At 45.0% G+C, this 14,075-nt stretch overlaps 1 protein-coding gene across 1 annotated transcript in view; it reads left to right on the forward strand.

Moving 5' to 3' along the window:
* Window positions 1–3,439: 3,439 nt before the first annotated feature.
* Window positions 3,440–14,075, forward strand: part of rimbp2a (RIMS binding protein 2a) — a 76,360-nt gene continuing 65,724 nt past the window's right edge. The window contains exons 1-2 of the mRNA XM_030354359.1: window positions 3,440–3,716; window positions 7,069–7,261. Of these exons, the coding sequence (XP_030210219.1) occupies window positions 3,682–3,716; window positions 7,069–7,261 (228 nt within the window). The 5' untranslated portion in view covers window positions 3,440–3,681. The remainder of the gene's footprint in view (window positions 3,717–7,068; window positions 7,262–14,075) is intronic.

The following is a 14,075-nucleotide window of genomic DNA, read 5'->3' on the forward strand; positions in this document are numbered from 1 at the left end:
CGGTGATGGCGTCCGGCCGGGCTTGCCGTACCCCCCTGGCCGCAGCGCCCTAGGCAGCGCAACGTTTCTTCAAGGCTCCCTGAGTAGCCGGAGGAGCCGCGCGGCCACCTGGCGCCTCCTCCCACATACACTGCTGTGCGCTAGGAGGAGGGTCCACACAGGCACGTTGAGGAGTTGGGACCCTCAGAAAGACAGGGACAGGTTCAACCAGCGTGCTCTCTCTTGGGCGACCATCAGAGCAGCTGGACGCTTGGACAGCACTCCTGTGAAGGCGCAGGCACAGGTCCGTCACGACGCACAGCTCATCCCACAGGGCTGGGGTGGGTGACGTTGACATGCTGACCTCCAACTCTTCCTGGTAAGGTAGCAGCAGCAATGATGTGTTGAGTGCCCTCACCGTCGTGGCCATCGCCTTGTAGCCCTTATCGGCCTGTGACGATTGGAAGGAGTCGCTTTGGACGGCAGTGTAGGGCTCGCCGAGGTCATGGCGGACTTCTGCGTGGGGTGGAGGTGCGACGCTAGCAGTGGTTCAACCGGAGGCAGGTGGGAGAACCCATTTTTCCTCCATACCGGCCCAATCCAACACCCTGAGAGAGGCTTGCTCCAAGACCGGGTTGCTTCATCCAGGCACTCTGGAAAGGCTGGAAGCAGCGACGGTTGAGGCTTTTGCCTTTGGGAGTCGCTTGCCCTCGTAGCGAGATGGGGCGGTCTCCACCGGGGGCTCAGGCCACTCGCAAGCAGACGTCGCGTCTGTTGGCCAGTCACGACTGGCGTAGTGTAAAATTGCTTCTGGGGGACAGCGCGAGGGGCGTGTCCCATAGTGAGATACCGAGCGAATGATGAAAGAAAACATCGATCAAGTTAATGGTGTGATCCAGAAGCCTCGGACACCAGAGGCCGCTACGAATAGTCAAATCTCTTTATGGCTCCTTTCTTTAACCTTTGTCGAAAAAGTAATTGGGTTAAGTAGAGATGAAAAGGTGCTTCCTTTCAAACATAGGAAAAGACAGCACTGTTTAAAATGAATTCTACTCCACTTGTCCTAACTGACGTCATTGCGCGACAGTGAGAATTGCTATCTGTAGCGTCTCTAGTGTGGAACTACAGTTTTCTACTACAACAAGCACTCTTTCAATCCATGCGTTCTTGTCGTATTGATTTCAATCAGGTTGTCGCCACCAGTGAGAATCACCTAGGTTTGAATTGGCCAACGGGAATATTTAAGGCCACTTGAATCCCAACTCACATGTGGAAAAAAAGAGGCTCAACTTAAGATATTGAAATTAACTGCCCCCAGTAGTCTTTCTTAAATATGTTGATGTCTGCATTTTGTTTTCTTACGGTGTATATTGTGTGCTTAAATTACAATTGCACCTGACATGAATCTGTATTAAAAGTGGGTCATATATGTAGTCGAATAGTAACATAAATATCTAATTTGGTGACTTTTTGACCCGAGAAAATGCAGACAGTGACTTTTTGGCACATGTGGATTAAATACGACAACTCCTACAATGCCATTCAGCGTTCACTCCCTGAGAGACGTAACATAATCAGCGATCACTCCCTGCAGTTCAGAAGGAACTGCAGCATGGAGGAGAAGTGATTGTTGCCATTTGCGGACTCCCGGAGCTCTATATCTAAATAATATAATATTTATATAGGTATCTATATAATATAATATTATATATAATATCACGGCCAAAAGCTGTGTGCGCCTCCGGATGATATTAGGATTTAAAGACTGCGTCGGGTTCTCGGACGTCTCTGGTACTTCCAGAACAAGTAAAGATTCCTAGTGGGGGTTATCTCGGCCAGAGTCCTGCAAGGGTTCGGGTACCTGATGGGTGACCCGCACAATTTGGATGAAACGGGTGAAAAATAATACTGTGTGGGACAAGGGTGCGGGTTGGGTCGGACGCCTGAACAGCGCTGGTCTGGATATGTTTTTCAGGAGCGGAGGAGTCAACTAAAACCGTCCACAGTGGATGATGGGCTTTTTTTGCACAGCAATCTACCACCATGGCAAACACCAGATAGTGTAATTACCCAGCGTTCCATTTGATGTTTTCCTTCGGGTGCGGGTCGGGCGTCGGCATCAAATTATAGCGGGTCTGGCAGGGTGCGGAATGTAATTCCCGGGTACACCCGGGTGCGGTTTGCACCCGGCATGGTGGAGAAGGAATTGGGGGAAGAAACGTCAAAATCCATACCGTAGCGCAAATACACACTGGTGTGCTCTCTATACTGTTTATACCATACACCCCTAAATCCCAGCCACTGGCACTGATCTGTAATGTGCTTGTAGTTTATAGAGCCCCCCCTTTACACTTCCTGCTTTAAATGACGCAAAAATCGACACTTTTTACGTCATTTAAAGCAGGCAGTCAGAGGTAGATGTGGATCTCTGCCGTCTCAGGGGAAAATGATGGTTCCTAATGATAAAAATATGGTTTCTTATGATAAAAACGATACTGCAAATGGCTCCCTTTAATTACTAGCAATAAATGAATTAATTTCAAATAATATACGTTTCTGGAATTGGTATCCATTATTATCAATTGTATTTTCTTCTCTTCTCTTCTTCTGCTTTACCGCGTCTCGCATGCGTCTTCGCGTGAAGTCGGTAAACTTTGTCGGTGGCATGTTGCTGCATGTTGCATGTTGCTGATGCATCGAGGCTCCTTTCCTTAGCCTTTTTAGAATCCAAACCACCTTTCCTTCAAGTACTTCTGGATCATCTCGTTAGGAAAGGAAATTTCCTGTGCAAAAAAAGAGAATTCATAGAGGCCGCAGCCTTTTTTTTCAATATCTAAAAAAATACTAAAATAATAAAATAAAATAAAAATATATTTACTGTCATGCAACATCAACTGGTTTGGTTTGTCCTCATCGCCGTATGAGTTGTGTTTTCAGCTTTTTCAATGCATATTGCCACGGACAGGGCCAGGGACTATTCTTAGAGTTCACTTGAAGAACTCACTGCAGCGTGGTCAGGGTAGCTGGCACGGTTGTTTTCCATGTATCTCTCCTGTATCGGGAAATTATTCTAGTTAGATGGATGGATAGATAGATAATAGATAATAGGAAAGAAAATAAAAAGGTTGAAAGAAAATTAACATATTGATATTTTGTCACATAGGTTGGATGCTCCAATTTATTTGTGATGATATATTTGACAGTTATTTTGTCGGATTTCACCATTCGATAATAAAGTAACACACAAATGACACAGAATAGATTCAAATCGCATAAAGTGTTCAGGGGATCCGAAAGGTCCAAATTTAGATACTGTGACGACATTATGGCTGGCACTCTCTCTCTCTTTTCATCTTTTCTTTGCCCTCTTCCTCCCTGTGTGTCTGGGCTTGTGTTCTTACGTAGGCCATGTGTTCACACAGCAGGCCTCTCTGAGGACAGAGAGTGTAAACGTCTTTGGGAGCTGAGTGACTCTAAACCCCCCCGGTACTGTGCTTACTTACTTAGACCTACTGCCTAAAATACACACTGACCCTTTATCTAGCGGAGGTGGGGCTAAAGAGAACGTGGATGTCCGGGAGATATGCATGAGTTATACATGAATCCTCGCTCTCAAACAAACCTGAAGTCCACTGGTGGCCGGAGGGAAAAGGATTCACGTTTCATTCGCTCAGGAATGGAACAAAAAGGAAATGGCAAGGCATGAGAGAAACAGAAGTCAGACCACAAATAAACAGGTAAGATATATTTTTTTATAAACAGTGTTTAGTCTTGGTTTAAAGTCATATATCTATATATTTTTCTTATTCATACTGCAAAATTAGATATACAATTATACAGCTTTAAACAGTCATGCTGCAATGCTACTTCCTTAATTGAATTTTTGCTTTATTGTCGACAGACAGACAGACAGACAGACAGACAGACAGACAGACAGACAGACAGACAGACAGACAGACAGACAGAGAGAGAGAGAGAGAGAGAGAGAGAGAGAGAGAGAGAGAAAGACAGAGGGACAGATAGACAGACAGATAGATGGATATTGCAACTAAATCATATCAAGGTTTCCGGTCTACATTCCAGGCTGTAACACCAATACAATCTGCGATTACGTACCAAAATTATATGAATGAAATAACATAAGAAACATGAATAATACAAAAAATACAGAGCTCAGTAAACAAGCATTATAATAAAACAATGCTAAATCAAACTACAAAATAGCCGGTAGACCTTCACCAAGGCTATGGTTGGAAGCGGACCCAGCCCTGAAGGTCTGCTCTTCAAGGGATACACCTGTTACCCATTCAACATCTAGAAAGCTGCCCCACGCAAGACAAGGCATGGAGGGGCTCCAGTGCTGCTGTGGAAGACTGTAAGGAGGCCCTTCCCTGAACTGAAACTGCTGTCCTCCTTACTCTGTCCCATCCCTAACTCCCAATAGACTCCCCCCCCCCCCACCCACCCCCAAGAGATACTTCTCTCAGTTAGGAACCCTCCTGAGCACAAATTAGGAAACAAGCAAGAGAAAAAAAGTGCTAGGAAACTAGCGAACATTTAGTGAATGTTTGCCATCATTTAAAAGAGACCCTCCCTTTACGAGGGTGTGTGTAGGCACTAGTGTGTGTGCAGGCCCCTCGCACACCACGGTGGCCCTTAAAACAGGGAGCTGAGAGGTTGGTTGGATCCTTCCGGGGGGCCGGTGTGGTGGTGTGGGGCTGTGGTCCTCGGCATCACAACATGGCAGAACCAGGCGAGGGCAATGCAACCTTACAAAGTCCTTTTATTCTGGTGTGGATGAATCATAAGGATGCTGGAGAAAGCAGGAGGTGTCTTTTAATTGATGAGATCCTTTGAGGTGTTTGGCATAGAGCAACAAATAAAATGTTCACTGCACAAAAACATGTAGAATGTATTCACTGCATATCATTGAATAGTTGAGCAGTATGCTCACTACAGGCAATAAGAAAATATGCTCGCCTCTATTCAATAATATATCATGCATTCAGGAGCCGGAGCATCACAATGACTCACCCCCCCCCCCCCCCCCCTCTCCCCACTGACACATACACAAATACAAGACCACTATCTTTCTTCATCACTATTTAATGTCTTTACTGTGATATTAGCATGCAGCAACAGTGCTGTGGCGGAATGCAGCTTCCCTGCCTCACGTCTAAGAGGAACAACCGACTCTCAGGCAGCCCTTAGTGTTTCCAGAGGACACTGTGAGAAGGGGCACTTGTGCATCAATCCTCAGAGCACCTGACCTCTGTTGTTGCTGCTTGTTGTTCTTCTCATTGCTCCGCGTTCCCTCTTGTTACCCGTAGTGCCCTGCAGGGGGGCAGAAGCAGCCGGCGTCTGCGGTGAGTTGAGTCATTCCAGGGGGAAGTGTTTATGAGTGCAGTTATAACAGGAAGTGTGTGAGTGAGGGAGTGTGTCGGCACGACGATAGGGTGAGGCTTGTTTTTTGTGCTTAATGTCGTGTTGCTAAGACTGGTATTTTCTGACAGGAGCATTGTATGCAGTCTTGATCTCACACAGTCTCTTTCTCTCCCTCTCAGTCGGTTTTCACCTCGTTATCTCTGGGTCGACAAGGCTCTTACTCAGTGCTATTCTTTCAGCATTTGCGACAGATTTCCTTCATTTCGTTTCTTCTTACAGTTACAGTCATATAAATAAAGTAATCATGCAGAAAGAAGACCGCACTTACCAAAGAGATCGAAGCAGATTTTAATACAACTTCCCATGTTGCGTATGTTACTTTGATATGACTTATCTTCCAAATGTATTAACCCTGTCAACCGCTTTCATACAAAACAATCCATGTTCAAGCGAAGCATTGATCATTGGATTTGTCTGTATGTGTGTGTGTGTGTGTGTGTGTGTGTGTGTGTGTGTGTGTGTGTGTGTGTGTGTGTGTGCGTGTGTGTGTGTGTGTCTGTGTCTGTGTATTTGTGTGTGTGATTGTGCCTACATGTGTCGTCAGTGGAGGATTAGGTTCAATTTGAGTCTCTGTGATTGCGTTGATAAAATAATCCTCTCTTATGTAACTGAGTGGAAATGGAAAAAACACAAACACACACACACAAACACACGCACGTAGAAAAACCCATTCACACACACACTCACAAACATGCACGTACACACGCATACACACACAGAGACACACAAGCACGCACACAAACACACACACACACACACACACACACACACACACACACACACACACACACACACACACACACACACACACACACACACACACACACACACAGAGGCATCCAGGAATATAAACACACTAAGTATAATCTCATTCAGCCGATGAAAACATATAGACTGACTAGTATGGTAGATGAGCACATTAAGTTGTGATTTCAGTCTGGTTTTGATTTGTTCATGTACCGTAGCGTACATAAATAAACGTAGAATTATGTAAAAGTTAAAAGTTAGGTTAAATGTTGTATACATGGAAGATGAAGTTGCTATGCAGTAAGTACGTGAGTGTTCTTTTCTTAATTTTAAATGTAGGATATAGTTGTTTTGTATCTTATCTGTTCACAAATGTCTAAAAGAGAAGGCTATGCTGCTGTTCTTAATGCAGTTACTGTTGTTCGTGGGTTGCAGACCTTTAGTACAGGAATGTAGCATGTTATATTGTGCATTGTTGTTGATTAATAAATCCCATCTTATTTTGCTCAGAAGTTGGGTATAGTTTGTTAACAGTTTTGTTAGCTCATCAATACTTTAGGCTGCTGAGTTTCACAAGCAGGTGTTTTAACCCAGTGTGTATGAGGATGTATGTTTTTCATACAGTGTTTTATTTGTCTGGATATCAAAGTTTAGTTTCAGCTATTGCACTAAGCGTTGCTAAAGGAATGATTTCATATTGTCTTATTTATATATTTGCATGTGTGTGTTTGTGTGCATGTTTATGTGCAAATTTGCATGCATGTTTGCGGATGTGAAAATGTGCATGCGTGTTTGTGTGTGTGTGTGTGTGTGTGTGTGTGTGTGTGTGTGTGTGTGTGTGTGTGTGTGTGTGTGTGTGTGTGTGTGTGTGTGTGTGTGTGTGTGTGTGTGTGTCAGTGAGTGTTATTTGCAGGTGATGATGCGAGGCTACCGGTCCAATGGGAACGTGGAGGAGCTGCTGAAGCAGTCTCAGATGGAGCTGTCCTGGATCCAGAGACAGTTAGCCATGGTCTCCATACGCAACACTCACCTGCACACCAAGGGAAAGGTGTTCCAACACTCATCGATATGCACCCACAGAGAAACCAAGGTGAGATAAGGAATCATCACTTCATCACCCTCATCATCATCAACTTCCTCATTGTTACTATCTTTGTGATCATCCTGAATCAATACCGGAATCATTGTCAACAAAAATCTTGTCAACAAGAATGTCGGCATGAAATTAAATGTATTTCCTTTCAACATTAAACATACACTTAAACGGTGCATTTCAAACAGTTCACATAGTCTAATTTATGACGGTGAATTTTGTTTACTATTGGTGACTGACAGTATATATTCCAATCACACTGTCACGCTGTCCTGACACATCCACTAGGGGTCAGCATTGCTTACCAAATAAGGAAGGAAAAAAGGATGTGATTTTTCTCCCGTTCGCATTAGAGGGGCCGCTCTTCCCGTCCGAGATTTGAATCATTGTATTCAGAGGTTGAGGTTACAGATTTCCATCCATCCCCTTATACTTCTCAGCCACATCCCCATTAGGTATTAACGTGTCCGGGCTGAGAACAAGTCCATTCAGGGAGCAGCGTGTCCATGGTTGGGGGGAGGGGGGAAGAGGGCGAGAAAGAGAGAAAGAGAAAGAGAGAGAGAGAAAGAGCGAGGGTTGCCAGGCAACACCAGAGTGAACGAGAGCATAGTCTGCTCTCTCTCTTTCTCTCTCTGTCTCTCTGTGTCTCTCTGTGTCTCTCTCCCTCTCACTATTAGCGCCTCTTTCTCTCTGGCCCTTGATCTCTCCCTTTACTCCTTTTATCTCTCGGTCTTATTAATGTGAAACATGGATCATAATGGAACACATCTGGGTTATCTGCTGCTGTATTCCCCACATGTTTAATTTTGAATGACTTTGAAAGGAGAAGCCCTAATCGTAACCCTAACCCAAACCCTAAGTGTTCCAGTTGTTGTTGTTGTTGTGTGTTTCTGTGTGTGTGTGTGTGTGTGTGTGTGTGTGTGTGTGTGTGTGTGTGTGTGTGTGTGTGTGTGTGTGTGTGTGTGTGTGTGTGTGTGTGTGTGTGTGTATTAGTATTCTGCCTCTCTCTACATTGATCCGCCTGGATTCTTTTCACTCAGGTCCATTGATGCGTACAAATAGAAGCCAACACAAATGCTCACCTGTAAGCATTGCTCACTTGATCCCTGTATATTACTGTATATAGGGTTGGCTGTATATACAGTGTGAACTACTGTGCATAGTGGTAGCTTCATATAGTGTATACCATGGTATACTACTGTGGTCAGTGCTTACTATTGGATTGAAGAGTTGTGAGAGAATCGGCGAGGTGGTGTGCATACTGCTATCCGGGTGTGTGTGTGTGTGTGTGTGTGTGTGTGTGTGTGTGTGTGTGTGTGTGTGTGTGTGTGTGTGTGTGTGTGTGTGTGTGTGTGTGTGTGTGTGTGTGTGTGTGTGTGTGTGTGTGTGTGTGTGTGTGTGTGTGTGTGTGCATGTTTGAGTGACCAGACTGCAAAAGCACCACCACAGTGGCTGGGGAGAGACTTCAGCACCAAGGACAGGGACAGAGGCTGGGCGAGGTTCTTAATGATCAATACCACTCTGCACAGCTGCTACAGGTTTGGCCATCAGCCTCACCTGCTACCACTCAATCAAACTCCCCCCTCCACAAACAGACAGTCTCATGTGACCTGAACTACTCCCTAATCAACCATCAGCCTATATAAACAGAAGCTGTGTTTGAAATCGTTCCCTAGCACGGATATAGTGCACTATAAAGGGTGCTCGCCATTTTGTAGTGGTGTTCGAATTCTCAGTGGTTAATTTCATGCACTATATAGTGCACTTAAAATACCCACAATTTGAGTGTACATACAATGTTCCCTACCTGTTACTCCCGTATTCCACAATGCAATGCGGTCGTGATTTTCCGGAGGAGAAGAAGAAGCTGAATAACCGCGAAAACTAATACATTTAATGATGGAGTCACCGGCTTTCGTTTAGAAATGTCAACAATTTATTTGGGATTTAACATAGAAAATGTAACATTCAAAATTAAGAAAAAAATCCTTGATCAAGGAAATATGACATTCAACATCAATACAACCTCCAGCTTTCCTCGTGAGTGCCAAGCTTGTTTACATGATGTGGGCGCATCTGTCTGCGTCGCACAAATACCCGGCGCATTTACTCACGCACGTTTAGAAATGTTCAGCGTAGTGTCCGAATTCTCGTTTGTTCGTTCCCTATATAGTGCACTATATCCTGAACACTATAAAGGGAATTGTGAGTGAGTGAATAGGGAACGATTTAGAACACAGCTAGACTCTCTCACCTGTACTACTCCCTAATCAAGCCTTTCCTTACATTAACAGACAGTCTCACCTGCAACCACTCCCTAATCAAGCCTCACCCTTCCTATATAAACAGCCAGGGGGAGGAGAAAGGTTGCACGCAAGTGACCCAGGCAGATGGGGTAAGCTGCCAATAGCCACGGCAACTAGGTGTTGGATGTTTTCGTTTAATCGAAGGCAGACAAGATGACGAATAATGAAAAAAAAAAAAGATCCCTTTAAGAGCACTTGTTGAAGGAAATGCTGCTGTTCATGCCCTTTTACCCTGCTGGTTACCACTCATCCTGTAAGCGTCCCCAGGCCCAGAGAGAATAACCCCCACTGGCCATTGCCTTAATCTGGGAAGTCCCGTAGTTAGTATTGTCCTCAACCCCCCCCCCCCCCCCCCCCTCCACAGCCACTCCCATACCCCTCCTTTGATGAATGAAACTGCTTTGTTGTTATCCGATTGTGCAACCTCACCGAGGGGCAATCTGCCACGAGATGTAAATTCACGCCTGTGGCCGTGTGTGCATATGTGCCGCTGTATCTGTGTGTGTGTGCGGGTGCGAGTGCCAGAGAGAGACAGGGGGAGAGACAGATTGAGAGAGACAGAAGGAGAGGGAGAGTGTGTGTGCACACAGGTGGGTGGCTGAGAGCTCCGATGACGGGGAAAAGGATCCTGTGAGTGCATGGGAAATCGTGAATATGCCATCGTAGGGGTGTGTGTGAACGTGTGAGGGTGAGGGAGAGAGAGCATGTGTGTGTGTGTGTGTGTGTGTGTGTGTGTGTGTGTGTGTGTTTTTGTGTGTTCGTTTGTTTGAGAGAAAGAGCGCGTCATGTCATTCTGTTTTCTGTCACTCCATTCTGGTTATGGCTGCTAGCATGCTGCAGCTGCTCTCAGATAAGACAAGCTGTTAGAGCTACAACTGGCGACACCTCACATACATGTACACACTCTCTAACACACACACACACACACACACACACACACACACACACACACACACACACACACACACACACACACACACACACACACACACACACACACCAGCAGACTGTGGACTCTCTCTCCCAGCAGACTCTCTCTCTCTCTCACACACACACACACACAATCTCTCTCACACACACAAACACGTCCTCTCTCCCACACACAGTCTCTCTTTCATACACACACGCACACACACACACACACACACACACACACACACACACACACACACACACACACACACACACACACACACACACACACACACACACGCACACGCACATACACAGACATACGCACACATAGACACACAGATAGACAAAGAGACTGACAGAGGGCAGTCATTTGAGGACAAAGACAATGCCTTTGAGGTAAGGACCCTGTCTTCATCACCTGCATCTCTGACACGTGTATATGTGTGTGTTTGCATGTGCATGGATGTGTGTTTGTTCACATGTGTGTGTGTGTGTGTGTGTGTGTGTTTGTGTGTGTGTGTGTGTGTGTGTGTGTGTGTGTGTGTGTGTGTGTGTGTGTGTGTGTGTGTGTGTGTGTGTGTGTGTGTGTGTGTGTGTGTGTGTATGTGTGTGTGTGTGTGTGTTAGCGGTCTCCCTGGTCTTCCTCTCACTTCTCACCCTTCTGCTGGTGTGTTCTAAGCTCAACATGGTGTCTGCTGGGATTCGGCGGGCTACATCATAAACCGGATATTAGCTGCTCTGGTAGCAGTCGATGGTAATCTATTTAGACAGAACATATTTCTTCTGCTAAGGGGGCATGGACTCTGTCTCCTGCTCTGTGTGTGTGTGTGTGTGTGTGTGTGTGTGTGTGTGTGTGTGTGTGTGTGTGTGTGTGTGTGTGTGTGTGTGTGTGTGTGTGTGTGTGTGTTTGTGTGTGTGTGTGTGTGTGTGTGTGTGTGTTTGTGTGTGTGTGTGTGTGTGTGTGTGTGTGTGTGTGTGTGTGTGTGTGTGTGTGTGTGTGTGTGTGTGTGTGTGTGTGTGTGTGTGTGCATGCATGTGACCTTCCATTTACGCACAGCCTTGTGATGCAATATTAGGACAGACTGAAAAAGGCTTGAGATTAATTAGAATGAAAGGAAACACACTTTTTTGTATCCCAATACATTTGAGAATATATGTATTTCATGCAAATATTGTGCATACTAGTGTTTGAGATCAGTGTGCATGTGTATAAATATGTGTTTTCCATCGGAAACAACGATTATTTGTAATTATGTTTCAGATTCAGTGTGCTTAAAAATGTTTTGTATATTTGCACCAAACTTTTTTGTCTGCCTGCAAAAAGAGAGGATCTATATAGGATTGGTCCACCCACTAAACCCCTTTTGAGATCGACTTGTTTTACAGACAGACACGATATTTCTGTTCTACAGGGATGCAATAGGGTGCATTGCATCCACTGATTCACTTGTTGCACCATCAGACAGTAGGCGATTCCTCCGAAAAGAACGAGGAGGATCAAAGATCAATAATGTCCACATTGCCTCCTCCTCTCATATCTTTCCATGTTGGAAATGTCTTTGTGGTAATAAACCCTCCCGCACACCACCTCGGTGGCTTTAGTGGGCTCCTCTGACACCCCAACACCGGTCGTTGTTGTGTAAACCCATTTATGGAAGCAGAGATGGAAGAATGCTGTTACAAGCAGAGCAGGTGTTCCAACCTGACCTGTCCGAGCCCCGTGTCCAATCAGTCTGTCTCTGGACAGGTGAGGCTGTTTCAACCAGCCATGGTTTCACACATGCCACAGTCTGCAAGGGAGGCTATCCTAGTGACATATAAGAAGGCCATTAGGAAAAAATAATGATGTTATGGACCAAGTTGTTGAAATAAATACTGTTGTGTAAACAGCTGGTGTAAGAGAGTGGAGAGTTCTTATTTGCTTGCAATGATATTAATATACTATTTTTCAAATTTGCTTAGTATTTTGAAATTGGAGGTTGGTCGATGAAGATGGAATGTGTCACATAGACTATAATGTCCTTGGATTTCCGCATCCGAACTATACTTTTGTGTCAGTGTGCTGGGGAAAAGCTAATAATGGTGCAACTCAAACCCAAATCTGAGTCTGGTCCCACCTACCTAGTGCTCCAGACGACAGTAATGCTGAAGTCTTGCATAGACTCAATACACAATATATACCATTTTATAGTGGAGCTGTCCATAGTACTGAAACTTTTCTGCTGCTCTCCTCCACTCGGTTCCAGTTAAATGGACGTGGGACAGACCGAAGGAACACGTCATGTAGTGCTGCAGACAGGACAAGTCACTTTCCCCTTGCGATGAGTCCTCACTGGATATTTTTTTAAGGCTTTGACCATATCATCGATAGTGGAAACTCATCCAATGGTAAAAATATGCCAAAATTTGCACTTTCCTGGAGCAATCGGGCATTCCTTGTTGAATGAAGTAGAACTTTGAAATAAAATACTGATGACATTATGATACTAATGACTACAGCCAGACAGTACTCTGTATCTTGATTGCCGGTTCTAATCTGTGCACCAGGCATTGTATTGAATCCATCCTAAATGGATTCAGATTCTACCCCATGTGGGAGTTCCACTATATCCAGGAAACCACTATGTACACATCACCCCTTACCACAGACATCACATTGTGCATCAATGATAAGAGACGCCCGCAAACGGTTGTTTTTCTTCAACATCTCAGAGATATTTCCAGCTCATTTGCTTTGCAATGTGGCCAATTATGTCTGCACAGGCAGGCTCAGATATGTGGATATTCCCGGCTTTGGTGCCATTAAGATTCTGCAATGTCATGAGGGGGTTGAACTTCCTATGCGATAGCCTCTCCTATGCCACGGTGTAAGCCGTTCTGAATGAGACTGTTGTTTTCTGTAATAAATCAGCCTGTAAGTCCATTAGGCTTTTTGGGAGGGTTTTTCTATCTTCTGGGTTATTTCCATTGACCTTGTGTGGGCGTGGCTGTGCCTTTGTTTGTAGATCTTTTTCCGTAGCCTCCTTGCATCAGAATCTTTAACTTCCAAGGGGACCCACTCTTCCATAAGGCGTATACCCCGGCCCTTTTTCTAAGAGCAGCAAGATCTTGCCTGTCCTACACAGTAAACATGCCAAGGCATTGCGTCCTTTCCATTCACCTACCTGCTCGTGGTCCAACCACCAAGGCAGACCATTCATGGTTGCATCCCCTCCATCTCCCTGAAAGAACCGCTCAGCCTCAACTTGACCTGGAAGTGGCTGGGAGGGATGGAAGCCATCAACTCGCTTCTTGGTAGACTAGTAGTTGAAGATGCTCCGCTGCGTTTTCGTTGTTGTTCTGCTGTTTCCGTGTTTCAGTAGTTAATCCTAAAAAGTTAGTAAGGAAGGAACTTTACTTTCTCTTTGACCAATTTCCCCAACTTGATGCATCCGTGACGTTGAAGGAGAAAACAAATCTACTGCTTTTCAGGTTGTACGCGCAACGTTAGGTTTACTAACTACACAACATTTGGATGCTTTACAAACAGTGACTATCAAAAGGTTTCCGAAATAACATGCTAAACATTTAAGTCGTGCTCGTCTATATGG

The sequence above is a fragment of the Gadus morhua genome, chromosome 4 (genome assembly GCF_902167405.1).
Source record: "Gadus morhua chromosome 4, gadMor3.0, whole genome shotgun sequence".
Lineage (NCBI taxonomy): Eukaryota > Metazoa > Chordata > Actinopteri > Gadiformes > Gadidae > Gadus > Gadus morhua.